The sequence below is a fragment of the Rissa tridactyla genome, chromosome 10 (genome assembly GCF_028500815.1).
Source record: "Rissa tridactyla isolate bRisTri1 chromosome 10, bRisTri1.patW.cur.20221130, whole genome shotgun sequence".
NCBI lineage: Eukaryota > Metazoa > Chordata > Aves > Charadriiformes > Laridae > Rissa > Rissa tridactyla.
The window spans coordinates 10907031-10934211 of NC_071475.1; the positions used below are offsets into that span (position 1 = coordinate 10907031).

A 27181-nucleotide genomic window follows, 5' to 3' on the forward strand; every position below is an offset into this window, starting at 1 on the left:
GATTTTTATATAGCACAGAGATTCTGTGTGGTGCCGTGAAGATGCCCCACTTCTCTTGCACGGTCTATGAGCCAGATACACCTACTGACTTCAGGGGTCCCGCAACAAGCCAAGGTGGGAGAGCGCTGTGCAAGGCCACGGCAGCCCCCGGGTTGGATTAACCGAAAGAAAGAATAAATGCCACTCGCTTTCCCCCAAAAGGAGACAGCCTGCTATCAACTACGCTATGGGCACTCGGTGGTTTCACTTCTGAGTGATCACTTCTCGAGCACTACACAAGTCTAATGAATTCCCTTTCAAACAGAGCAGTTGAAAGAGGTAAGTCAGGTCAGATGCCAATATTTTTCTTGTTCCATGCAGCTCTGGGGTGTACGTGGTTTTACAGGGGCTGCTGTTATTTATTTTATTTAAAATTCAGTCCTGCCCTCTAACTTACGATGTCGAATGTGGGGCAGGACTGTCAGCTCGCGCTCGCAGCTCTCAGAAGGCAGGTGGTTCTTCTTCCAGCACCGTCTTGCAGTCCCTGACCCACAGCTTGTACGCTCTTTCCAGGGTCTCCTCACTCGTGTCGTTGAATATCTCTGTGAAATAAGACTCGTAGTTAATTGGACATCCAGAACTTTTCCTGCTTGCCTACGCCAACTCACTAGGGGGGAGACTAGCCCCTCCAGTTTATGAGACTCTGTTTTCTTATGAGTTTTCTTTCAAGGCCAGGCTGGATGGGGCTTTGAGCAGCCTGGCCTAGTGGGAGGTGTCCCTGTCCAGGGCAGGGGGGTTGGAACTAGGTGATCTTTAAGGGCTCTCAGCACGTCATTGTGCCGGGATCCCCCAGCGCCCGCTCCGGGGGGGGGTCCCTGGTGTCTCCCCCCTCAGTACCTGCCACGCCGAGCCCGGTGGGGAGGGGCATCCGGGGCTGTCCCCCGCTGTGTTTCAGGCGCTCCATCAGGGCCCTCTTGATGAGGGGCCAGCTGCAGCCGCCGTGCCAGACCGGCAGCTCCAGCCCCCTCATGCACTGGATGATCTGCTCCTTCTCCTCGGCCGTGATGAGCCCCCGCATGTAGGCAACGTACGTCATGAACGCCATGTCGATGTTCACGGCTTCTCCATGCATCAGCAATGGCAAAACCCTCTGAAACAGAGCAAAGGCAGGTGGGGGAAAAGGTTTGGGTTGACAAATAGTAAATATGAAGGCTTTCTCTAAAAGTGCTTGTGAAGATTCGACTCACAGCAGTAGAAGTAGAGATTTGCTGGATGTTAGCATCCTGCGATTTATGGATTGCAGAGGATGATCTCTTTTAGAGGTGATTAATTGCATGTAAAATCTCCCATAGGAATCCAGGATCTAATTTCCTCCCATTCAAATCACTGATGAAGAGCACCATGGGATGGAGAGCAGAGCTCTGAATTTTGCATGAGGTCTAATCCTCCCTCCTTATTCCTCAGTGGCAAATTCTCCCCAGTAATGCAGGCTATGGGCTCCGTGCCTTTGCACTGTTGTAGCTCACCTTGGTGATTCCTAATGGCTTCACTGAAATCTGGTTATCTTTGTGCTGTGGTAAATGCCTGGTAAGAAGCAATAACTGGCCTGTGGTCTGAATAGGAAACACGGGTGGAGGTGTAGGGGGGGGAAACGGGGCAGGGAAAGGGGTCTCTTTATCCAGCAGGACCAGGCTGGGTGTGTTGGATGATCTGAGGTAACGTGCAAATCTGGAGTTTGGCTCAGCTCCTTTTGCACTGAGTTTTCGTGCTGCTGATTGAAAACATTTTTTTTTTCCTCTTTTTAAATAGATGTTGAAAAATAAAGCCTGTCACCCACCATTTCCAGCTCTGGGCTTATGAGGTGACCAAAATCAACCAGCCTGTCCAGGTCATCCTCCCAGAGGTTGGGAGCCAGCTCTTCCAACATGGTTTCAATGGCAATCCTGGTAGTCTGCAGTGCAGCGTCCCCGTGGTCGGTAGAGCCGCTGTAGGACTGGAACTTGGTGTCCAGCAGGTGTTTCCCATGTGTCTTGAGCAGGTCAAACAGCCCTTTGTGTTTCATGAGTGCCATCTAGGACAAAGAACAGAAGAGGTAATCAAAGATAATTACATGATCTTTGCACGTGTAGTTGAAAACTTTAGTTCTTCAATAGACTGGACTATAATTAATATCATGTTATACGTGAACAAAGAAATACCTGCACACTTGGTATATGGGCAAGTTCTACCACTGCAACCTGAAAAAGTATTTCTGTAGACACAGTTCCTGGTTAGCATCTAGATGTTTGGTGTATATTCAACAGATCTCTAGGGAATGTCATGACTTGGTGTTACGCCTGTTGTCGGCTGTGGTAAGTGAAGACGTCTGCAAAAGGCAGTGTGGAAATGCCCAGTGGGGCTCTGGTAAAATGGTAGAGATAATGGGAGCACTGGTGGGCAAATGCCCTTGCTACTGGGCAACGCTGACTGTGCTGTGAGCTTGCTACATGCTCCAGAAGCCCAGCAGATGGTTTGTAACAAGCTTTGGCTGTTTGTGTGCTTGGCAGGAAACTTGAGATGGTCTCAGCTGAATGGTGGCCATCCCAGGACAGGGACTGGATGGTGGACATCCCCAGGGTAGCTCTCATCTGATCCTTGGAATTGCTCTTTGGGCAAGGGAAGGTGGGAAAGCACTGCAGTGTGGGCAATATGAGGGTTCAGAAGTGGTTTCATTGTTACAAGTACATATTTTTTCACCTGCTGACTGGGGCATTAGTCCCCTCCTGCAGTGGGGAATGGTGACCTGCAGGTTTCCCTGCCAGAAACCTCCAGATATCCTGGGGAGTTCCCATTGTGCAAGCACTGAAAAATGCTACTGATGCTGATGAACTTACCTCTAATACACTGCAGTAGCTTGGACACTGCTTTATCAAAAGTTTTCAAAGCTCTTCAGGCATAAAACCATTTACTGTGCACTTCCCAGGTAATTTTAGAAGTAGAATTTGTCTTGCAGGAGATTGATTGACCACACTCAACATACCCTGCGAGGCAGGTGCAAATGATCTTGCAGATTATTAATCCCCAGTATAATGAACTCTAATTCTCTGCCAGCAGTTCATTTTAGAGTGCTATGGAGCAGCCTCAATGGGACGATGCTTTCTTCCCTGGTCGTGCTGTCTCTACATCTGGCCTTAAGTTTTGGAGTTTGCTCCGCAGGGTTAGCACTAGGCACTGCGTGTAAGGGATATTCTAACAAGTTTAGCAGCTGTAAGGCCCCATGCAGTTTCTATAGGGCAGTTTATACAGTGTGTAAGGGACAGACTGTAAATGCCCTGCCGAGGGGCAGAAGGCCCTCCAAGCCTTCAATGGAATGCCTCAAACACTCACAAGAAAATAAATAATGCAGGCCTGGCCTTCAAAGAACTGATAAGGCTCACATTTCTGGCGCCTGGAAGTGTGGGAGAACTGTCTTGTGAAGACAGGATAGTTCTGCCACTCATGTGGTGAGCTTGCTAGCTCTCAGTTCTCAAGGCCATTGTGTCCGATGAGTGACCTTTGCTTCATTATCCGCGAAATGTATATGAAAGCGCACACCCCTGCATATGCTCATGAAGATTATAGAGATCATGCTAAACATGTATGACTATGGCACTCGTCTCTCCACCCAAATCATGCTACACGTCGCCTGGGAGAAGGGAGAAACCTGAGACAAGGCTGTCCTGGGCAAGGGGGGTGGACCATGCTAATTCAGCAAACATAAAAGGGGAAAATAAGTGCCCCTAGGGGGAACAAAGAAGAAACAATAGAAGATGATAGTGCCTGGGAAGATTATTCCCCAGAAAGAAGATTGTGCCTGGGAAGATTCTTCCCAAGAAGACCATGCCTGGGAAGACTTTTCCAAGAAAGAAGATTATGCCTGTGAAGATTCCCTGAAAAAGATGCTGGAACCAGTACCTGTGATCTCTTTATCTCTGTCTTTTTCTCTGGCTTTTCCTTTCTCTATTCCTCAGTTTCTCTTTTCTCTTAGAATTGTTAAGTGACGGTTAGAGTTAAGTAACGACCTTAAGTACGACCTTAAGTACCGCTTGCCATAAGTTGTCCTATACCTGCTGTTAAGTAACACAATGCACACCTCACCACTTGCCATCATTTGTTATATACCTAACCAATTATCGTGGACTTGTTAAGACCTATGCTAACCATTTTGGGAAGCTAATAAATGTTTGTATATGGACCTTGAGATTTATCTCACCTTAGTCTGCACCGTTGAGAATTTACGAATCTGAAGTCACTTACCCTCCCTCTTTACTGGGAGTGGGACGGACACGGTGCCATGGATGCTGATGGACATCTTGCCAGCACTGCGGCCTTTCAATACTTAAAGGGGACTTACAAGAAGGATGGAGGCAGACTTTTTAGCAGGGCCTGTTGTGACAGGACAAGGGGTAATGGCTTAAACTAAAAGAGGGTCAATTCAGACTAGATATAAGGTGGTGAAACACTGTCCCATGTTGCCCAGAGAGGTTAAATGGAAACATTCAAGGTCAGGTTGGATGGGGCTCAGAGCAACCTGATCTAGTTGAAGATTGCAAGAGCGTTGGACTACATGGCCTTTAAAGGTCCCTTCCAACCCAAACCATTCCATGATTTCAGTTTTGAAAACTGCAGTTGCGAAAGTTCATACCTTTAAAATTTCACCAAGGCCGTTGGAGATGTGTCGACGAGGAATGCTCTGAATGAAGGATCTATCCAGGAAACTGGCTACCGGGGGGGTGTAGCCCCCGAGCTTGTTCTTACACTGCAGGAAATTCACCCCGTTCTTTGCCCCCACGCTGGCATCAACGTAAGAGAGGAGGGTTGTTGGGACCCGAATGTAAGGGGTACGTCTTCTATAGAGGGACGCGGCTAATCCTACGATGTCCAGGCAGACGCCTCCTCCGATGGCGATGATGGGCTCAGTTCGCCTGTCGATGCTGAAGTTCTGGACTTCTTGCAAGATGTTCAAGACCAGGTCCATGGATTTTGTTTCTTCAGTGGTAGGCAGGGCGAGGATTTTGTGCTGAACGTTATTCTCTTCAAAGTATTCTCTGACTTTGGAGCCATAAAGTTTGTCAACAACTTCATCTATGACAATAAAGCGCCTCAGCTTCCTTTTGCCGCTACTGGCTAGCTCTAGTTGCTGGGGGTCAGTAAGGTGACCCCAGAGCAGAGTAGTGTTAGAAGGATCCAGAATATTGTACGTTTCTACCACTTTGTAGCAAAAATAGATGGGGGCTTCAATTGTCCAGGAAATCCCACCTTCGGAGACGCATTCACCTCTGGCAAGGGTCAGAAAACATTGTTTGAAATCATTGTATTCCTCTTTTGCATTTTGCATGTCTGAACTAGTTTAAGGATGTAGCTGGGGGGTGGGGAACATGGGATCTCCTGCCCGTGCACTGCAAAAGTGTGGGGCTGTGAGAGTGGGACACATCTCCTGGGTGTCAGCCCTCAATTGCTTTGGCACCAGAGAACCCCCCCCCCCATCTTAGAGAACAGTCAAATGGCTGAACTTCTACGTGGTAACGATAAAACAGAGAGCAAGAAGGGCTAGTGAAGCAAATAATTTTCCTTCCAATTCATTCATTTGCCAATAAAACAGCAGAAAACCCCAGATCAATCATCCCAGCTTCCCAAAAGGGAGTGGGGAAGAGATTGCCAAAATTTTCCAAAGTATTTATGAAGGAAACATCCTCTGCCTGGTATATCTGGGCGATACGAGTTGATTTATTCCTGTCTGTGCACAGCCACACACACACACACCCCTCCATACAAAATAGTGACTCTCCCATTCTCCAGCTGACCAGTGGGACTCATCGAAAAGTGGCTCTCTCTACCTCCAAACAGGTATGATGGAAATAGGAAGTGCTCCCAGGTAGTTAAAATTAAAAAAATGTAATTATTTGAGAGCTGGCAAAGGTTGCTGTAGTGGAGTTTGAAAGGATAAATAGAAGGTTACAAAGCTGGCATGTAATATCTACCTAAACCAGTGAAGAACACAGCCCTGCGACCCAGTTATTACTGCGGTTGGGAAGGGGGACCCAGGTGAAAAACAAGTGGCTTTTTTAGTTTGTTGGGAATCAGGAAAGGCTTGTTTTATTTTTTCTTTTAAACACAGAACAAAACAGCAAAAAGCATTTTATATAAGACCTCTTCTTGAGCTGCAGTTGGGTGAAACCCGAAAGCTTCCATCAACCTTTGTTTTGTTTTTTGAATAAGCAGATGGCTCGTTGGGTAATCAGACTTCCGTACATGCCAAATTTCTTTCCACATGCCTGAACTTTCTCTTAAGGGTCTAAATAGACACTTCTCTGCTTTCTTTACCAAATTGTCTCTAAGCCTGGCCCTAAGCCTTTTAAGCGTTAAAGAAAACCAGTGAGGATTTTTTACCAAATTGCCTCTAAACCTGGCCCTAAGCTTTTAAAATGTTAAAGAAAACCAGTGAGGATTTTTATCTTCCAGAAAGTTTCTTCTGGGCTTTTGAAAGGCAGTATTGCAAAAAACATCCTTGTGTATGTTTTAATGCAGAAAATATATACCTTATAGCTGTACTTTATGTGCATGTTGCATCCATTTCTGGCATGTGACCCTTCGAAGAGACAGGATGGGTTTGAGTTTTAGTTGGTGGCATCAGCTTTGGGTGCCGGCTGGCACAACTAGCACCCACTGCAACCCCTCTGCTGTACAAAAACAGCAGTGAATTTGAAGCTGAACATACCCTTGTTGAAGCATATGTCAGCTGAGGATTTTTCTGGGCGTGCTCTGGGCCCTAGGTTCGTCCTGCTGTGGACTTGATGTCCATCAGACTGCCTGTGGGTCTCCTAAAGTCCTGTTCCACCTGCTGCAGCCCTGCCTGAGTGGTGCTGGAGGGCAGCCCCTGCCCGCTGCCAGCGCTGGTGACCATGCCTCGGACCTGACTGAGAAAAGGGTTAGACTCGTGACGTTAAAACCTGAGTATGACAATGCTAGAAAACTTCTGACATGGAAAAAATAGCTGTATTAAGGAAGACCTGCCTCACAAACAGGGCTCCACACGCTCCTGAAAAGGAGTGTCCTGTAATTAAAGGATAATTAACTGGAGAGATGTAATATCAGCAAAGAGCTGCATGTATCCCTGGGGGAAATTTGCCTCTCTCCTCTTTCTGAAGCAGCATTCGGTGACTCCTACAGTTTGAGAGATGCGTTATGGTTTTTGCTCCTGTCGGTGACCTACTGCGTTTATTTTTCCCACCTGGGCATTTCATTTACCTGCAACTCTCTCCATAAACGCATCCTCCTCCCCTGCCTGTGCTTGAGCTTTTGCACACAAAGATTTCCTGTACGTACAGGGGGAAAAAAGCCCAAGTGCAGCATTCAGAGGTCCCTGCGTCAGCATGTCAGAAGTTTAAAGAAACTTCCCGTCTACATAAATTCCCACTGTACCTTAGCCAAGTCATGCCAAGGAGAACCGCAAATACCTGTGCTGCCATATTGCACATGTATTGAAGCCCACTTTTGTAGGGATTATGGTGGATTTAAGCCGCAAGGGCACATGAGATGGTTTTTCCCTCTGAGATGCATCCCACCCATCCATCTCCCAGGGAGATGGCACAGTTTGGCTAGCCAAAGCCGTCCTCCGCGATCGCCAATGGGCAACGTGACCCCCTGTACTTACATTTTTGCTTCGGAGAGAGTTATCTTGTCCTCGCAGTCGGATAGGGCTTCTCCTTTCTTGATCCGGCACCATGTGCTCTTGACCCGCACCAGCTGGAAGTCTGTCTGCTGGGGCTCCTGAGGTATGGTGGCCGGGGCCACAGGAGCGAAGGACTTTTCCGACACCGGCATGCTTCCAGAAGGTGAAATCTCCCTGTTAAGAGATCTCCTGTAACTGGGTGCCTTTGAGGTGCTTTTTAAAGGCTCCAGGTGACCGGGTGTTGGAAGGGGAGGACGCGTCTCCATGGGGAAGACCAGTTACAAAACTAAGATTATCTAATCTGGGATGCACGTTTGGGGTGGTAGGAGCATTTGAAGACATGTGCGAGTACCAGGAGGGGGTTGTATAATCAGCTAGTTTTATAATGCTTAAGAAGTACAATAGCAGTGCATACATCAATTTCCAACGTGATGCCCTACAGCAAATTTAAAGTTATGAAAGGCAATTTGTGTGATTCTCTGTGATGTCCAGGAACCTCCTTTGCCGTGCGGTGCCTCTGATCTGGCCGCAGCTCTAACCTGCTCTTACGGGGTGAGACAGGAGCTGGAGCATGGGGACAGGATCGATACCAGCTGATTAAACCTCTTTTGAGCTCACATTCCCAGGGTTCTCTTGTGTTGAGGAACAGAATGATTTTTGTCGTCGTTGTTGTTTTTAACTTTTATGGCGGGTTTAAAAAAAACAATCAGAGTTTGTCCCCTGAGGGGCTGTTTAGGGGGTGAGCTGAGCTGTGATTCCTTTGCCCAGCTGCCTGTAGGACACTGAGATGCTGAGGTTTCCCTGCAGTGGAGTTGCTTCAGCATCAGCAGCGTGGTCCAGGCAATGGTATCTGAGCCTTGATGACCCTGCCTTTTGGGTCCTGGGCTTTCCTGCAATTGTCACCTATCTGTCTTATTAAGACAATGCCAGATCACCCCTGTATATTTGAGATCTCCATCTCCCTGACCCAAAGGCACATTGATCCTGCGGGATGGGCTCAGCCAGGGGGATGAATTCCCCTTCTCTAGGAAGCGGTGGCATGGTGGGGGCAGGCAGGGAGCCCATGCTGGCAGCAGCCGGCACCCTGCTCTCCACGTGACCAAGGGATGCACGATTCACCTTCCCACGTGATCTTCCAGCTGGGGCTTTCAGAGAGCCCTGGGCTCAGCTTGCCACACCAGACACTCCCTTGGCACAGGGGAAGGTCTTCCTTTGATTTCACCGGCAGTGCCTGAAGGTACAAACCCGTCTTTGCCTTCTCCTTGGTCATGTTTCTGAAGGCTGTCCTTGTTCAGGAGCAAAGATCAAGAAAACTGAAAACAGGCATAAAAGCAGAGGCTGGAAAAAATGGTTCTTCAAGAGCCCGTCAAGAGCAAGATCTCATTGCATCGAAGGCTTAATTGCAGCCAAACTCACTTAGGAACCTGCATTTACCTCAAATTTGTGAAAAAGCTACAAGAATAAACTCTATAAGCCATGTAGCTCTGCTCCAGGGAGGGCAATAGGAAACTCCTAACATCTGGCATCTCCAGCTTTGCCATCTCCAGATGGCAAAGCGCTTTGTGAAGGGGACAGACTGTTATCCTCATTGTATAGAAAAGGAAAACAGAGTCACCAGAAGAGAAGCAACTTGCCCAAAGTCACCTCCAAATCTAGCGGAGGGCAGATTCGATGGCATACTAAAGCTCTTAGCCTGTTTACCAAATACTCGTCTGAAATTGTGACTCCTAATCCAAACACAATTTGGATTGCTTTCCACAGGGGCTGCAGGTCTAATGCAGTTTGTTGTTTACTAAATCATATGATGGAATAATCTTAGGTATGCAAGGAGGTCTGTCCTGTTTGTCTTGTTTATTTGTTTCGATTAATATAAATCCACTGAGCATTGGGACTTATTTTATTTGCTTTTCTTTTACTCTTTTGCTCTGTGCGTTTACTTTTTTTCCGTTTATACTTCCCTGTTCTGTTCTGAGGGCATTGAAATGTCTTCTGTTTCATTTTAGAAGTTGACAAATCGACTTTCCAACCTCTGTCTGCTTGGCATAGCCAATGACTGCCGTGGCCTTCTACCATCCATCCTTTAGAGGGGCTGCCAAGAGCCTTGCAGCTCCCCCCAGCCACTTCCCCTCCCCTGCCCAGCCCCGGGGTCCCTCAGCAGGCTTTGTTAGGTACATTGAGTCGGTCCATGACTGAACTAGCCCAGGGTGATGCATCCCAGAGGTGAAAGATGCCATTCTGGTTATGGGCTTGTCCACTTTTCCTCATTAACTTCAGTTTGTGTTTCATCTGCATGAGGAAGAGACGGCCAGCCGACCTCAACTCCATCACATGCTCTTTAATTACTTTCCTTTAATTCCTCTCCAGCCTTTTCTGCTCCAACTCTGCTGCAGGCCATGTTAGGCTTTTGGATACCTTGGGTGTTACCAGTGGTTCCTCCTGATGCCGCCTCCAGCCGGTGAATTCCTGGAGCCCTTTCTGGGGGTGCAGGATGGTCACTGGTACCCATGCGACACAACCTCCTCCAGCCCATCCATTCCTGGGACCATTTCTGGGGGTGCAGGACCACTGGTACCCGTGTGACACAACCTCCTCCAGCCCATGCAGAGCCCTGACCTCTGAGCCGGACCCAAGAGCAGCGGATTCTCTGATGTTTGGCTGTGTGGGGCAGTGGGTGACCTCGTAGCTATGGACCACTTGTAGATAACCTGGGGTTCAAAGTCCTGAGACTTTTTTTAGCCTCATACCTGATGTTTTAGCTGGGACATGTGTCTGTGCTACGTAACCAGAAGGTTATGAAATTGCCGATTATCTCCTTCAGAACCAGTAGCTTCCCAAGGTCAGGATGTGAATGTTGCTCTTATGTAAAGCCAAAGGCATTGGAAATCAGCTTTTCTCTTTTTCTCTTTTTTCATGTCAGATGCTGTTGGATGTTAGCCGCTGCCTGTGCTCTGGGTGGGGGCAGGCGGGTGCAGCTGGAGCGGGTGCAGCCCCAGCCCGGGGCCATCCTCCCTGCGCAGCCTCTGCCCAGGTGATCACGGGTGGAGAAGCCCGTCCCCTCAACCGACACCTGAGCACCGATGTGCTGCTCTGCAGAGGCAGCGAACACACAGCAGCATCTTCTGAGGCCTGGGGGACAAGAAGCGACATGCATAATCCTACAGGTAAACTCCCCATGTGGGGTGGGGAGCTCCGGGAGAGATGGTGTGACAAGAGGGGATGCCGTGTGATGTCCCAGTCCTGGGTCCCCCACTGCCCCACAGAGATGGGACCTACAGGCTCTGTGTCTTGGAAGAGAGGAGCAGAGGAAGGGTTTAGGGAGAGGTGTTTGGAGCTGAACAGGGGAGGTCGGTCTGTAGGAACCTGAAGTGGAGGGAGAAGGACGCTCCCAGGAGAAAGGGATGGGTGGGAAGGTGGACACTTTGCGGTGCCAAGAGAGCTTTGGCTGTGACTAATTTCTGATGGATTGGGGTGCTTGTTTTATCAATATTTTTTCTGCAGCTTTACCCTTGCCTTGGTGCTTCCTGCGATAGCCACGTGTGCCTGGCGTGGCACACACAGCGAGATGTTTGCTGCTTTTTTTGGCCATTTTCTAAAATCAACAGCTGAGTGTGGGAATCCAGGCTTCTCTGAACGGAGAGACTTTGTTCTCTCGCAGCCTGATCCAAAGCCCATTGAAGCTATTGAAAGGCTCCCCTTGACTGCCTTGGGCTTTGGATCCGACTGTCAGTGGGTACCACTTACCCCTGCTGCACACAGCGTCCTTTATTATGTATGAAAATAAACGTATGCTTTGCATTCTCTCTGCCAGAGACTCCAGAGCCTCCCTGATGTGAGCAGAGGCGTGCTCAGGAGCAGACGGCTTTTCTACCGCTTTTCCAGCAGTAGAGCTCGTAGAAAACGCATTGGCTGGTGTATGTTTTCCTCACCTTCCCCTGAAGTTCAGGCAGGGTTATGCACCTTGGCTCCTGCCATGAGCGGCAGTATCCCCACCTCAGCTGCTTCCTCCCCTCTTCTTCCTCGTGCTCGCTACCTCTCCCCATGCCATCACTGCTGACTTTGCTGCAGGCTCTGGCACTACCGATGCTGTGGCTAAGCATCAGCTAAGCATCAGCTAAGCTCTGCTCAGGACCTCCTGCAATATTCAATGGCCAGGCACTTGGGTTTGGCCCATGCTGCCAGCCCACTCTTGGCCCCACGTGGGCTATGAGATGCCTGTGTCCCAGCACATGGCCCTGCACGGGCTCATGGGTGGTGGCTTTGGAGCCACCAAGCAGCCCCAGATGTGCCACAACCACACTCCTGCTTCCCTCTGCTACAGCTCCATCCGTACGCTGGGCACGCATCGCAGCTGAGTGCTGTGGATTTGGGTCAAGCGATCTCCTGCAGCTTTGTGTGCGGGGTTCTGGTGGGGTAAGGCAAGAGCTCGAGCATTGCATTGCGGTTTCCATAAACAGGATTGCCTGGTAAAATACAACAGCCGAGGTGTATTTACACACTAAGCTGAAGTGGTGAGTGTTGTGATAAGCTGTTGGCAATGCCTGAGGTGCCTTGGTGAATATGATGGCTGTGAATTGTTTGGGAAGATTTTATCAGACTGGATTTCCAAGTGTTTAGCATCGAGCAGCTCCTGCCAAAGCGCTCAGCGCTTGTCCGGCAGCACAGTGTCTGGGTGGACCAGGTTCAATGCTCTGCCCTGGCTGGGAAGGGGAGCTCTTCTGGAAGTTGTTGCTGGGGCTGCAAAATAGATCTAGAGGCTGGAAGGTGAAATGAGGATAGGCCAAAAATGGGAACCAATAATCTGGTCCCGCATCTTTGGATGTGGCATCTTTGCTTTTGTTTTTTTGCCATATCCAGACTGCCTTCTTGTGCGCTTCTCTCCATGCCTTCTCCTGGGCAGCCCCCTGCAAACAGTACAGCATCCTCCCCTTTCCTGGCTGAGCTCCCCCACCCAAAAAAGTGCCATCCCAAGCTGTAGAGTTTAATTTTGCTTCTGGAGCAGTACGTCCCTCCCTGGTGCTGCACCACCTGCCTGCTCAGGAGACACTAATGTCCCCCACATACAACCTTGCCCGGACCTGTAGTCCTGACTTTAGTGTGAACAAAAAGTGCCTGGTTTGGGAAAAAGTAGAAGCTACAGCCTATTATTCCGCTTAGTTGTAAAACAGGCTGGTTGTGCTCTCAGCACCTACTTAGGGAGATGCTGGGAACCATCCTGCTGGCAACTGTGGTCCATTTTAAGAACTGCCACCTTATCTTTTTTATGAAGCTGATGGAGGCTTTAAACAGCCTTTTCCTGCTCTTTCATGGTAGGGCTTGAACTCATCTGCTCTGTGCCTGGCAGCATTTTCCTCCTCTGAGTGAGCTCTCTTTCACCCCGCTCCTTGTATGCACGAAAAAGATGATGCACAATCAGATGGGAAAGCAAGAGAGATGTCTGTGGGGAGGCAACCAGGAAATCTAGTTTAGTGCTTAATATGGTCGGGAAGCTTTGCTGGGGTTGTGCAAAACTATGCACTAAAAACGAAGCGCTTTTTCCTGGAGTAACACGGGGGGGGGGGGGGGCGGGAAAAGTAGTTACATAAATTTTTGCTCACTTTAGTGCTCAGAGCCTGGCGTGCAGCCTGGCCAGGCCCTGCGGCCAGCCCTGGGCTCTGCTCTGACTTGTCGGGTGTTGCATAAATGAAGGCAATCCTGACCTCTGCTGTTGGCCCAACGCATCATCAGGCTGTAAAAAAATGCAGCACTTCCTGAACAGATTGTATAACTTTAGATATGGAGTTGATCTTGGCATGCACTGCGTGCTCCCTCCCCTCAGTAGCGCTTCTTGGCGCTTGCGGTTGGTGGTATAACACAGGTTACAAAACAGCTGGAGGTAAATCTCGTTTTCCCCCTCCTTGAGTGACAGGGGATCCTTGTCTGTTACTCATCCAGAAGCGTTAACATGATGATTACTAAAATCCGACATGGATTGTAAACGTGTTTTTTTCCCTTGAATTAACAAAAAGCCTCAGAGTGCTTGGCTGGGCGAAGGAGCAGATCCCGACCTCCATCGTCCTGTGTCTGTACGGGGGGAGCCCAGAGATGCTTGCTCAGGCGGTGGTGAAAAAGCTGCACACAGACAATGTGTCTTCACACAACGTGTAGCTGGGCTGAGGGATTTGCTGAAGTCAACAAACTAACATGGAAGGGGGTGGTTATTCCTGCACTTGCAATTAATTATAAAAACGCTGAAAGAGATTGGCATGAGGTGTAAATCAAGGCCTGCTATAGCTGGCCTAAATCTGCCTGCCTTGTACGTCAGGTTGGGCTACTGCCACAAGCATGATGCTGTCTAGATGGCCTCTAAGTCTGGTCCAGACTGGCAAGTCCCATGGAAAATGCATATATTTATTTATTTATTTATTTATGTTCCTTGTCTGCTTTCATATTTTTTTTGTAGTTTGGATAATGTAAATCGGTGAAGTTGTCTCAAAAACAAGAGTTGTGAGCTTAGCTACAGAAAGCTGAGAAATGCTGCTCTGAGAAGCAGACCTTTGGGGAGGTTTAGACCTTTCCCCATTTCCAAAGACATGAGTTTATTCGCATGGTGTCCCTTGATACCAGCGGAAGGAGTGGTTCCCAGCGACTGGGAGCCCTGGTGCTCTTTTGGTGACGGGTTCATCTGCTGTACCTCCATTCATCTTGGTGTGCTGGGGGGGATGTAGAAAGAGACACTCAAAGTAGTCACATCAATAATGAGGAGACCTGACTATTCTCACAGCCTGCGTTGAGGAGAGGTAGTTGCTTAGTGTATCCGTCTCAGATTTATCCCTTAGAATGCTCAGACAGAGAAGACATTAAAAAGCAAACACCCTGCTGTCATGCTACTACTTGGCTGGAAGCTGACACCAGACCATCGCCAAAGCTGCATTAGGACACCCATAAGACCCAGTGTTTGGGGAATATATCCAAGGTGGCATTTTATGTAGATAGGAAAGAAATGGAGAACAGACAAGTTGGAGGCACATATGTATCTCCACTGTGCCATCTGATCTTTTAATGATCTTCTGATTAAAAGCTGTTCCTAAAATGTGATGTTGCATTTGCGCTCATACAGTCTTTCCCATCAGTGGGCTAGATGTGGTGATGTTCTGATGTCCTCAGTGGCTTCATACCAAAGCTCTGCTGTCAGACTGGGGGGCGGCTGGATGCCTTCCATGGTTTCCAAGACCCCACCAGAAACTCATTGGGGGATGGAGACGTGGTGCCTGCAGCAACAGCAGTTCCACGTGGACAGGGCTTTGCCCCACGGCTGCTAGGCTGGTCCAGACCAGTCCTCCAGAGGAAACATCCTCTTTTCACCCGCTTCATTTAGTTGTCTGCAGCTTTTCTATCATAGGGAATAAAATCCTGCCAGGGGCAATCTGCTCCACCCCAGTTTTACTCACAGCCTGCTTGCCCCATGTCTCTGAAATCGTGTCTCGCTGGTGCTTTCATAACCCAGCACGTGGTCTCACACTTGAGGAGCAGGAGAGTTTCTCTGAACCATGTCTCGTTCTGTGGGGCCAGGGCTGCTGCCACATGATGATATGGGTTTTCTGAGGTCTCAGGGCAAGTACAGTGCTATGGGCAACATTGTTTTTGCCCCCAGGACAAAATACTTTGGTCCTAGAGATGTTTTTGAAGCCTTTGAAGTGCTGACATGTTGTTGTGCTGTGCATAACTGTTTCTCTCTCCACCTGAATAATCAGCTTTTGGCAGGGTCTGGCTTGTGAAACGGTGCTGGGAGATCTGGCACGCGGTGCTGATGGGTTCAAACATAGTTAGAGGTTTTGACCTGAGAAACTGAGGGTTCAGGATGGTACGTCACCACCACGAGCTGTTGTGGCAGGTTGAAGGCAGAGGAAGGGTTAGGAGTTTGCATTCCTGCCAGGTCGATTGCTACATCACCTGCTTAAAAATCATTAGTTGAAGAAGAGTATCTTTGACTTTATGCCATCATGGACGTGGCACAATAATTTTTTTATTTGGGTATGTGTCAGTTCGGCTGCATTAGGACAGGTGTAACTGTATGTTAGACATGAGCATCATGGGTTGCTCAGCAGACTCCGTGCATAGCAGCCCCCGTGGCACGGGCACGTGTCGGGGGGATTTGTGCACCCTGTTGGCGTGCAGGTGGTAGAGATTCTCCTTTTGACAGAGCTAGACCCGGTGCCGGCATGTCCTGGCCTGAGAGGATCTGCCTCCTTTCGCAAGAGCTGTTTGAGAAGCGCTCTGTTTTCTCCAAGGAAGAAGTTAGCTAGAGGAGTGGGTTTCACACGCGGTTGTTCAGTGTTCAATGTCCGTCTCAGAGCTTCAGAAGTGAAATTCATGTTTCTGAAATGTTCTTATCCTTTTCCTCTCAGAAAAAGGATCAGTAGTAGGGTAAAAAAGGGAGAATGCAGGGGGTCAAAAATGAATTGGAAGTAGAACGTTTTTTCAGTTTGAGAAGATTTCTGCGATTGTTTTCATATTCCTTCAAAAACCTGGGGCTAAATTCCTCTTCTGCCTTTTATTTTCCATTTCAGAAAGCCCAGCTGGACTCATTGCTGAGAACCTGCTCAAAGCCAAAGAAATAGCCCTCAATGACTCTCGTGTTCCTGAACAGCTCAAGAATTACTTACAGAAAGCTCTTGATGTTGCACTTGGACTAGACCCTTACCTGGATGCAATGGCAACCTCAAAGAGGTACGGATACTCCCTTGGAACCCTGTGCTTTTTTCCTGTGATCGTATGAACGCGTTCTTAGATTTTTCTGTTCAGAATATGCCATAAATGCTGGGGGACAGTGGAAGGAAGGAGAATGAGAGTTCGCTGCACCCAGATATATAGCAAAGTGTGCACGGACGTGTGTGTGTCTGTGCCCGTGGCCTCGAGGAGCGGAGGTGCCAACAAAAAGTCCTAACTCCTAAATTTTGGAAGATATTCAGCCAATCGACTATTTACTATGGCAATGCCTGTGTTGGACGACATCCCGTGAAAAATCAGCACGCCAGGCTCCACACAGCGCCCGCCGCAAGGCTCATTCCCGCCCCTGAATCAAATTGGTGCTGGGATAAATAAAGAATGAAGAAAACCCGCACCTCTGGATCCACCCTATAATAACAGCCTTTATATGCAGCTTTTATCTCCAAGCGCTCAACAAACATTAATTAATCTGCTAACTAAATTACTCTAGTAACTAAACTAATTAATTAAACTAATTTAAGGTATCATTAATTCAGAAGTCCAACTGATACCCTCATTATTCTTTTTTGAGCTACAGTATATTACCCAGCCATGTGGGGTCTGCTAAACAATTCCCATTTATCAGTGTACATTTTGATATGTGGAAAAAGCCCGTTCTGTCTAAAATTGACAATGTGTAAACTGTTCCAGGCTGTGGATTACAGGAACGCTGAGCGTTCGTTCTGTTGCTGAAATAATAGCTGATAGTTGTTTGACTTACGCTTGCTGTACGATAATAGCTATACATTATCTTATTAAAGTTGTTAAAGCATTTGTGAGGGGCAGAAAAGAGGTTATATGAAATGTTCTACTCTTTAAATCTTGGATTATCTGAGTGTGGCTGACACGGGTTATGAATTCTTTCTCATTTTACTGAGGAGCTGGGGGGGGGAGCTGCTGGGGAAAAAAAAAAAAAAAAAGGCTGAAATGGCTCTAAATTCTGGCCCGCAGAACCATCACCAGCCATTTCTGGTGGTTACTTTCTTCAGATAGGGTAATCTAATCTGTCTGGAGGCTACGGACTTCTTCAGTCGGCTGTTCCCTTCTCTTTGTAATAGGTGGCATCTCCCTTCATCCAGAGAGGTTGTCACAGGCCTGGCTTCTGTGAAATAGCATCTGGAGATACCCTGCTTTTCTCAGTGGTTTGTGAGGAAAACCGTTTTTTCCCCACCTTCCAAAAAATTTTAGGTTTTACATCTTTTCCCTTATTCTGCAATGAAACCTTTCTTTGGCTGAAAAAAACCCACAAATCCAACCCTAGAGCTGAACAAAACCTGGCCAGGGGAGCTGGAGCCGTTTACTGCAAACCAGCAGATAGACAGACACCTGTCTGGGACCAACCGCAAATGGGAAAGATTTGGGGTTGAACAATGGGGGACACTTTCCTTCGGTCCCACAACCCCTTCTTCCCAAGCCCCTGTGGCTGTAGTGGCTGTTGGCACAGAGATGGGCCTATTGCCAAGCCAGGTACTCTTAGGACTGTAATTTAGGGATATTTGTAACGCTTTTGTGCTAATTTTTCATGCTAATGCACAGGTGGACCTTTTCTGGGAGTTCCCTCTTGGTTGCTGTTTTTTATGCAGGATACTCAGATTTCGGTTGTTACCATAATGTTGACATTTCTTTCTTTTTCCAGAAAAACTTCACCTGACCATTGCCCAGGGGACACTGGAGGAACTGAAACCAGAGTTAGGCTGCAGGAAGGATGCGCCTCTGGCTCTTTGAATGGCAAGTTGGTCAACTAAGAGGATAAAACTGTACCAGATTGGTGTAAAGGTTATTGCTGAAGTTCATCATCCTCTAGTCCCTCTTGAGTGGTGAAAGGAGGAATGCCATGGAAATGCTCAGAAAATGGGGGAAATTACTTAAAAAGAAAGATAAGAACTTCCAGTAGGCTTTGATCTTCCTTTGGCATGAATTTTCCGTGTCCTCCACCTCCTGTGCCTTCGTGCCCAGGCACAAAAGCCCATGCGCATACTCATGAGTGCTTTAATTCACAGTGCCAGTCCCATCCCTTGGTGAGCTGCAGAGATCATCATTCTTCCTGGAAGAGAAGGGAGGGAAAAATCATATGGTTTGGGTTTGGTGGTGTCTGATAGGGGGTTTACGTGCTTTTGTGGTGGAGGTGGCCTGTGGCCAGGCGCTGTACCTTTTCAAGTAGCAATGCCCAGGCTTGTGTCCCCATATAAAGCCTATTACACTAAATATATTCCTAGATTCATTCTTCCCAGATGTTCCCATCTTTTGGGTAATATATCATCACAGTGAAGTACTCTTATAATGTATTACACTAATACATTGTTCGAAGGACACCACTGATGATAAATTTCTTAAATGATGGTGCTGTCTAGGGATAATGACTCTAAGAGCAAATGCAAGGTAATGTAGTGATTTTTTTAAACCCGGTTCCAGAAAGAATGTGGAGACATCTTAAAGCCATTTTCATATGGGGGGAATGTTAAAATATGCAATATTTCAAGCACTATTTAACAAGCACTTGAACAATAGCAGCATTGATGATAAAGGTTCTACATTTAAAACCAGTCCCTTTATTCTGTTGTCTTTTAGCTGCATTTTAGATGAAATTTTGTCAGATTCTGTTGTTAAACCCTTATTTGAGAGTGTTTTAAGATTAGTTTGGGGTTTTTTGATGATCACTTGAAAGGTACATCTAATTTTCATTGTGAGCAGGGTACAGTCTTTCTTATGGTGTTATTTTTGAATTTTCATTCTTGTCTTTCAACAGGCCAAATTTTTAGGATGTTTGTTCATATGATCAGAGCCAGGAAGATTTTACTAATTGGCAAGCTTAAAGGTTACAGTATCCTTGCTATCGCAGAAGAATTGCCAGACGATGGCAAAATCCTTGCATGCGCAGAAGCGCCGTATCCCGGAGTGAACAGCCAAGAAGCATTTGATTGTTCTTCAGATGGTAAAAAGATAAGCATGCAAGTGGGACCGATGGCAGACACTTTGGAGGTAAAGTCAGTTGGAAGGGAAGTTTGGGAGCTCTCATGCAGAGCAGATTAAAGAGTTTCGGGCAGGTCCTGTTTCCTGCCCACAAGATGCTGGGTGGTGACCCTTGTTTGCATGCAAATATGTGAACACACTCTCATACTGGAGTTATTTCTTATTCATGATGATGTACAGTGAGACAACTCTGTCACACAAGATAGTTTTTTCTCTTCTTAACTAAAATATTGCACCTTTTGATCAGAGGGATCACAAGCTCTAAATGTAGGTTGATGAGCTTCAGTGGCAGAGTTTTACTTGACGTGGATGGGCTTTGTTTCAGGGTCTCTAATACCAAACACCACAAGCTGAAAGAGTGCGTCTGTGTGTGCCGGGCATGCCCTGAGAAGGAGAGCTTGCTCCCCAGGGCAGCTTGCTCCCACTGTTCACAAGAATTGTTACAGTCCTGCAGAAGTTTGCAATTCGTCCACAACCTGTCACTCTCTTCCCCATCTGGCAACACAGCGGGCCATTAGACCCCAAGTTTCTCACTTCCAGAGCAATGTGGTAGGCTTCAGACCTGCAAATGCATTAGCTATATTTGTTTCATTCCGACTAGTGACTTTGTCCCAAGAAAGAGAGAAGCTCATGATTGCCAGCAGCTAGAGGAGTTCCATGTTTATTTCCAGTTTATGGATCTCCAGGATGTTGCTGCAGGTCCAGCGCACTGACAGGTGATGCCCATGCCAGGTTCATTAAATATATACCCTTCTTCTTGTTAATGCAAACCGGTTTGATCTGATTCCATTTTCAATCTGGATGTGTCAGTGTGAGCTTGATTGTAACTGTATTTGCATTAACAAGTACCATATTTGTTTCTAAAATGAAATGGCCAGGAGCCTTCTGACCTCTGGCTTTCATGACCTCCAAGTTTGATAAGAAAGAAACAAAGAGCTTTGCCAAGTATATGAATAAACGAAACGTTACAGATCACCTGCAATGTGCAGCATTTAAAATCCCAGCTCCCCGCAGTGAGTGTGAAATTAATTGAATTGCTGTTGCTCTCTAGTGCCCATTCTGTGCAACTGACTTACTGTGACTGAATTAAAATATCTAGAGGCAGGCAGAGTACACGCTGTGCAGAGATTAAAGAAAGGAGCAAAGACATGAAAATTAAATCCTTAAAACAGAACGTTGCAATTGATTTTATATCCTCTGATTGCAACGCGAAGGCACATCCTGACCCCAGTTCTGCAGGTACTTGGGGCTTTGAATAACTCCTGGAGCTGATGGGAACAGAGATGCTCGTGTTTGGCAGAGAGATCCCGGCACTGGGGACACCGCTCTATGCAGGATCTGTGCGTCGGGCTCTGAACTGTTGTTGCTCAACCTGGCAGATATTTTGTCGTTCGTATAAGGACCATCAGGATCATCTTACAGGTCTAAATGATAAAGTGACATACTCTGGTGGCCTCTCTGGTGCCCTGGCATTTTGGAGTCATTGGGATTTGCCCAGCTGGAGTGGGGCAAACGCACCTGGGTGCATGAAAGAGGCTCAGGCTGTGACCAGTGCTGCCTTTTCCTTCACAGAGAAGACCAGCTTAGGTTGGAGACCAAACAGGCTTCCTCCACTGCCACCTGGGCATGCTGAAAGGCAGGAGGACGAGGCAGTGGTGGGCAGGAGCCAGGCCAGGGCTAGCACAGCCGAGCTCTCACAGCTCAGCTTCATGGAGGAGGTGGAGAACAGTGTTTCCGTCCTGCAGCGTCTGCAGGGAGGCCAGTCTAGAGCAGAGCTGGGTAAGAGACACTGAAAAGCGTGGTGAGATTCAGGAGAGCTGGAACAAGCTCTGGCAAGGATTGTCTTTGCTGTCTGCATTGTCTGCAGCCCCAGGTTCGTTCCTGTTCCTCTACACAAGTTAGAGGGCAGAAACCATCACCCACCTCTTGCTCTTTGGAGGCGGCTGCTGCAGCTCCCTTGCTGTGGTGACTATGGCTGAATTTTGCTTCCAAGCTGAGAGCAATAGGGCAGGATTACTGCTTATCTGCTGCTTCTCAAATCTTTGTAGCACTGCAAGCTCTTGGCAGCAGAGGATTTGCCTCGCTGCACTGGCTCTTTCAAAGCACAAAAATGTCATATGATATATAAATAATGCTACTTGGCAGGGAATTCCTTTTCTGCTGCATGAAGCTGTGATTCAGAAAGTCCAAACTGCAAGCAGGTATACGATGTACTCTCACTTCTGGTGTAGAACTAGTCTACCCAAGAGTTCCATCCGAGCCTCGGGTAGAGGGTACCATCCAAGTGCTGCAGGATGTGTCCAGTGCTGTGTCCACACCTACTGTCAATGTCCTTTACAAGGAAAGCTGCCAGATGTTGCAGCAGTTGCCACAAGGACGTGACGCATCTGTGCCAGTGCACCTCAGACAGCGTGGCCTTTGTGGGACCCACGTGGCTCTGGCTCTTCCACCTACCACTGCGGTTCATCAGGGCAGTGAGGGAGCAGAGAGCAGTGCAAAGGCAGCACGTCAGTCCATAGTGGCACCTTCACCAGGGTTTCTGAAGCCTCTTGTTGCTCCTCTGCCTTATTGCACAGCGTTGGCAGGGATGGACGGGTTCCCTGTCTCTTGTCCCAGGTCAGAGCCAGCTGCAAAACACCTGGGCTTTTGAGCTATCAAAGGATGCTAAATACCAAACAGGAGCTGCTGAGCTCAGGTGCACAGTGGGCTTCGTTTGGTACCTGAGGGCACGATGGAAAAAATCCATCTTTCCCATGCGTGAGGGACAGGCACTGCCAAGCCAGGTCAGGTCCCCACCAAAGCACACAGCTCACATACACCACGGCACAAGCCTCTGTGCCCCATGACCTCAGTGACGTTGACATCATCTTTCAAAATGTGGAGTGGAGGGAGGCCTTTCCCTGGGTTCAGACTCTGGTACGGGTGCTTTCAGTGGGAATTAGCTACCTCTTCAACGCGTGCCGGGCCAGCATTTAAAAACCTTTCCCAACAAGCTCCTTAATTCTAAACTCTTGTCTTGCTGTGCCTGAGTAATGTGCCTTGCCATGCATCAGCTGTGAGCAAGAGGCCTGATCCTGCACAAAGAGCTTCCTTGAATTCCCTGGGGACTTTTGGTTGAACAATGGCTGCAGGATTGAGTCCGGAGGGAATGCAAACTACCAGGAAATTATTCCCATCCGTGATTTTGATCCTTCCATTTTCAAATTGAAAACGCAACATGAAAAATAACACTATGTTTGCAGCAGATTCTGCTGATTGCAGGGCATTGTATAAGCATGTCAGGGTCTTCTTTTTTCTTTTTTCCCCTCCTTTTACCAGACAGAATAGGTGAAGAGGTTGAGCTGCAGATCTCATTTCTCCTGTTTTGCTGCTTGTGAAGTCTGCCAACAGAATCCACCTTGACAAAGTCAAGGACTCTGCGTTTAATGTTGAACTGAGTGAATAAATTATGCATGAAATTGTGTCGGAGTCTCTAGTGTGCAGAATTGCTCCTTTTGATATGAAAGGTTAATTCAGAAAGGAGTCCAAAATAGCTGGAAATTGTGGGGATAAGTGGATAGTATTCACTGTTGTGAGCTGTTATTACTAGAAATTGCATTCCCTCTCTAGCTTCCCTAGAGATTTAGCTTTGCCGGTGAATATAAACTGTACTCAATAGAATAGCATTTAGGAGTAACAAGAGTGTATGTCCACATACAGTAAAATATTCTAATGGTGTTTTAAAAGGGAGCTGTACTTTTTCATGTGTTCTGTGTACCCTAAGGATGGATTGCTATTACATTTAGGTCAAGAACAAGGCATAGGGAAGGGAATAAGTTTTGAGTACATCTTTATTACAAATATGCTGATTGTATGATCCATATCAAAGGAACTGGACAACCATTTTTTTTTCTGATTGAGTTTGTATGTGCCTTATGAGAGAGCGTTGTCTCTGATCAGGTCTCCAATCAGGTTTTCTCTCAGCTTTGGCAGAAGATTCATTCGTGTTTTTATTCGGGATGTCCTCTGCCTGGTCTTTTGCTGTATTTGTCAACAGTGCAGCTGTGTCCTTTCTCGTGCTCACTTTTGGCGCATCTCCTCTATGCAACACGGTGCTACAAGTTTTTTTTCTTTTTTAATCCCAAAGGAAGTTCATGACTCACTGTAAGCAAAAGCATTGATTTTAGACAAGTTTGCTCTGAATTAAGACACTTCTTGTTGCCATCTGTTAGCGTCTATGATGCCTCTGTAGCAAGGAGCAGGGATTGCACTGTAAACATTCAGGAAATTAGTTTCTGCGGGATATTTTGCAGGCAGATTATTTCCTTCTGGATCTCAGCTTTCCTCACAGTTGGAGACATTTGGGCTCTGCCTCTCTTCTAGCAAAGGACAAAAGCATTTCCAACGTGCTGTGAGGTCCCATGCAGGGCCAGGCCCAGTCTGCTCTGGAAGGACAAGGGTGGTCAATCCCTCCTCTTAAACCCCTCATCCATTTTGAGAAGGACAGCAGTAAGCTCTTCTCCCCATCACTGCGTATTTCTAGTGCTTAGCTGCATGGTCAGAGCTACCAGCAGAGCAGCTTTTTTTCTTTCTGGCGCTCTCAGTTCAGCAAGGGGTCCTGGCAGTGAGGAAAACCCTCTCCAGTGTGCTACCCTGGCCATGGTGACCTCCTGTCCAGGTTACCCATGCTCTGCTAGCCAAGGAGCTCCGGGAAACGGAGCACCTTCCTGTTCCTGTGGCTGTTAGCCTTTTGTGTAGAGGCTGCTTTGGAGGCAAAGCTGGTTCAAGGAATTTCTTGCATTCCTTTTATCAGCCTGGAGCTGTTTCCAACTAAACACGGAAAACCCAACAGCAGTTTTGAAGCTGTGGAACCAAGAAGCTCAAATGATGGCAGGGTTGCAGTATTAAGTCCTGAATCACTCCAAGGCAGTCATTCAGGCATTTTCATGTAAGTATCTAGTACTAGGTATCTAGAAGAAATGAAGGGTGCCCAACTGACCTTCACGGCTGGCTGTTCAGGACTTGATGAACTGGCAGAAGAGAAATGCCTTCCAAATGGTGGTCTTGCACACATAGGCAGTACAAGGACAAAAAGGCGTGTGGTGGATACACATACAACACATCCCTCCTGGGATGAAGGCTGTGAAGTTAAAAGGTGGTTTATCTGTATCAGAAGACAGCTAAGGAGGAGATAAACTGTCAGCAGGTAGATAGTACAGAGAGGGCTGAAATGAGAAGTCCGGCTAATATCCAAAGAGCTACGCAACTCCATATGGACCTAATGAAGTCAATGCATAAAAGTGAGATTCTTTTTCATTAGGGAGCCATATCATGGAGCAGTAGTAACATATGTTCAGAGATGGCCACATCTGCTTCTGAATGTTTGCCCCCCACCTCCTCTGCCTGGGAAGGTTACAAGTCAGAAAGTAGTGATAAGTCATGATAATTACTTGAATTTGGCTTTGGCTCTTCTCTCTGGGGAACAAGACCTCTAATCTCTCTTCCTGATGGACTCCTCCTCCCAGTTTTCATCTTCTGACCCTTCCTGAAGGATCTACGTTGGACAGACTGTCTGAGTTGCAACCTGATATCAGATGCTCTTGCCACAGTAGCAAAAATGTTCCTGCTGCTTTCCCCTAATACAGCCCAAGAGGGAACCAGGGAAAAATTTTCTTACTGGTCATGAAATGAAAAGATGAATCCCAGGAAATCAGATGTCCTAGTTTCTACTACATTTATTATACACCATCATATATTTGGCTTTAAGGTCTTCTATTACAGTGTAATATCAAAAGGTGTCCTAAACGCGAACTCGTGAATGCTTTTGGCAGAGCTTCATTGCTGTCAAGCGTCTGCAGTTAAGTGTGACTATCCAGGCTCTCAGGCAGGCTTAATTTCTTAACCACTAGCAAGCTCACAATGACACCAGTTTGCACAATGGAGTAATTCAGAGCTTGAATGATCCACTTCCCGCGATTTCCTTGTCTGAATGACGCGCTCCCTGCTTCAGAAAGGCTCCTGAAATCTCTGTTTGGGAGCCATCAACCTCACTCCCGAAAACAAATTAGTTTTTCACATTCTGTTGCCATTTGTTATTGATGCTTTCTCTCCTACATCTCAGGGGATCGCTCATCACTCATCGCGCACAATGTCTCCAAACACAAAAGGGAAATCTGGACGCAAGAAGTGCTGTTAAGAGTTGTGGTAGAAACAGAGAGTTCTGGAAAACATAATTGTTTCTCTTTTCACTCGAAATGCCAAGACATGAAAGCGTTTCTGCTTGCCGAGATAGGTGGATGAGCCGTTGTTTCATTGCAACGCACACAGATGCAGTTAAATAGTCCCAGATGGAATCTGAAATATTCCATAGCAGCCTCTTGGGCAGCGAGTGCATTAACTGCCACAGGAGAAGGCTGTAAAGGCTCCCATCTGGTCATCCATCAACACTTTTATACATTATCATCAGCAGCCTGCTTGGAGGGAAGGTGTGCCACATTTCTGAAAATCCAATTAGATGATAGCAGCCAGTTCTCTTTTATCCTCTCTGTTGCTGAGCCATCCAAAGCATTTTTTTAGATTAAAGAAACATCATTTTCCTTCATAGGAGCTGTGCTGCTTTATCTCTATCATGACCTGTTCTTTTATGTGCTTTATAATTCTATTATTAATTGGGATTTCAACCATTCGCCTGCTACTGAAGTGGGACTCACTAGTTTGCAATTCCCAGGATCAGCCTTATGCCTCTTTTTCCCAAAGACTGATATAATTGCCACTCTTCAATTTGTTGATAGTCACTCTTTTGAGAAGAGATAACTTATTGCAGCACCTCAGATGCAGGGTTTGATGCCAGTCCTCTCCCTTATCCTGATGGATCGATTCCCTTTGACGCTACAGATGCAGATGTTTCCGCTGTGACTCTCAACTCCACAAGCTGGGATGAGCTGTCCTCCTTTATATCTTGATTTTCTCTGAGAGGTTCAGAGTTTTGGGCACCAGCGCTGCTGAAAGAATTGTTTGCAAAGCATGGAAAACTCCCAAGATCTCCATAAGTAATTCTAGCAATGTTACCTTAAAAGAACAGGGTTCCCTCTGGTTTGGGTTTTATATAAAGGACATTTTAATGGCGAGACTTTAAATTTTCAGGTAAATAATTAGTGTTTTCTCCAACATAATTTTTTTCCAGGCTTTACATGCTGAGGATGAGCACTTTGATATAGTCTTTATTGATGCTGATCAAAGGAACGCTGTTAACTACTACAGCTTTGTCATGGATAACCACTTGCTGAGAATGGATGGAGTGGTCTGTGTAGAGAATACACTCATGAAAGGACAAGTCTACCTGGAGAACATATCTGATGAAAATGTACTAGCTGTCAGAAAATTAAATACAGTGATTAATTCAGATCCTCGTGTTCAGCAGGTTAGTGCAATGCAATTGGTTAAGGTGCCCGTGATACTGTATCTATGGATTTTGCAAAGTACTCTTTAAAATGTTTCTTTTGTTGGTGCCATTATCCAGGGGACCTAAAATGAACTCAAAATTTATTATAATTCACCTTACTTGAGCTCTATGTATGAGTTTCTATATTCAGAAATGGCCCCTACTCTCTATCTACATCGTATACAGTGTTAAAGGCAAGATAAAAGTGGAGCACTTAAGAGCGAATAATCAACTCTACAGTACAACCGAGGAACCGCCACTCTGCTTTAAAGGCTCTGGAGGCTGTAGGGCATGACCAGCACAACAGGAGCCAACAAAGCCAACAAAACCTCCAGCAGGCGAAAAAAAAAAAATGCTGTGGTTTTAGAAGCAAAATT

At 47.0% G+C, this 27181-nt stretch overlaps 2 protein-coding genes across 2 annotated transcripts in view; one reads left to right on the top strand and one right to left on the bottom strand.

The window, feature by feature from the left end:
- Positions 1-480: 480 nt before the first annotated feature.
- LOC128915710 (2-epi-5-epi-valiolone synthase-like) lies at positions 481-7821 on the bottom strand. Its single transcript, XM_054216439.1, has 5 exons — positions 7652-7821; positions 4643-5276; positions 1817-2050; positions 877-1129; positions 481-581 (listed from the first exon to the last, which is right to left on the bottom strand). Exons 1-5 carry the CDS (start codon positions 7819-7821, stop codon positions 481-483), a joined length of 1392 nt encoding a protein of 463 aa, XP_054072414.1.
- A 2993-nt stretch (positions 7822-10814) lies between these two features.
- LOC128915711 (uncharacterized) overlaps positions 10815-27181 on the top strand; it is a 35511-nt gene continuing 19144 nt past the window's right edge. The window contains exons 1-5 of the mRNA XM_054216440.1: positions 10815-10830; positions 16216-16375; positions 18051-18142; positions 19161-19393; positions 26547-26783. Coding sequence (XP_054072415.1) covers positions 10815-10830; positions 16216-16375; positions 18051-18142; positions 19161-19393; positions 26547-26783 — 738 coding nt within the window. The remainder of the gene's footprint in view (positions 10831-16215; positions 16376-18050; positions 18143-19160; positions 19394-26546; positions 26784-27181) is intronic.

What these genes read in the sequence shown, in the direction of transcription:
- LOC128915710 (XM_054216439.1), bottom strand. Translation starts at nt 7,821, where the DNA reads ATGCCGGTGTCGGAAAAGTCCTTCGCTCCTGTGGCCCCGGCCACCATA. An exon ending in ACTCTCTCCGAAGCAAAAAT is followed by an intron (nt 5,277 to 7,651) that starts GTAAGTACAGGG and finishes GACCCTTGCCAG; the next exon opens with AGGTGAATGCGTCTCCGAAG. An exon ending in CACCGGGCTCGGCGTGGCAG is followed by an intron (nt 582 to 876) that starts GTACTGAGGGGG and finishes CTTATTTCACAG; the next exon opens with AGATATTCAACGACACGAGT.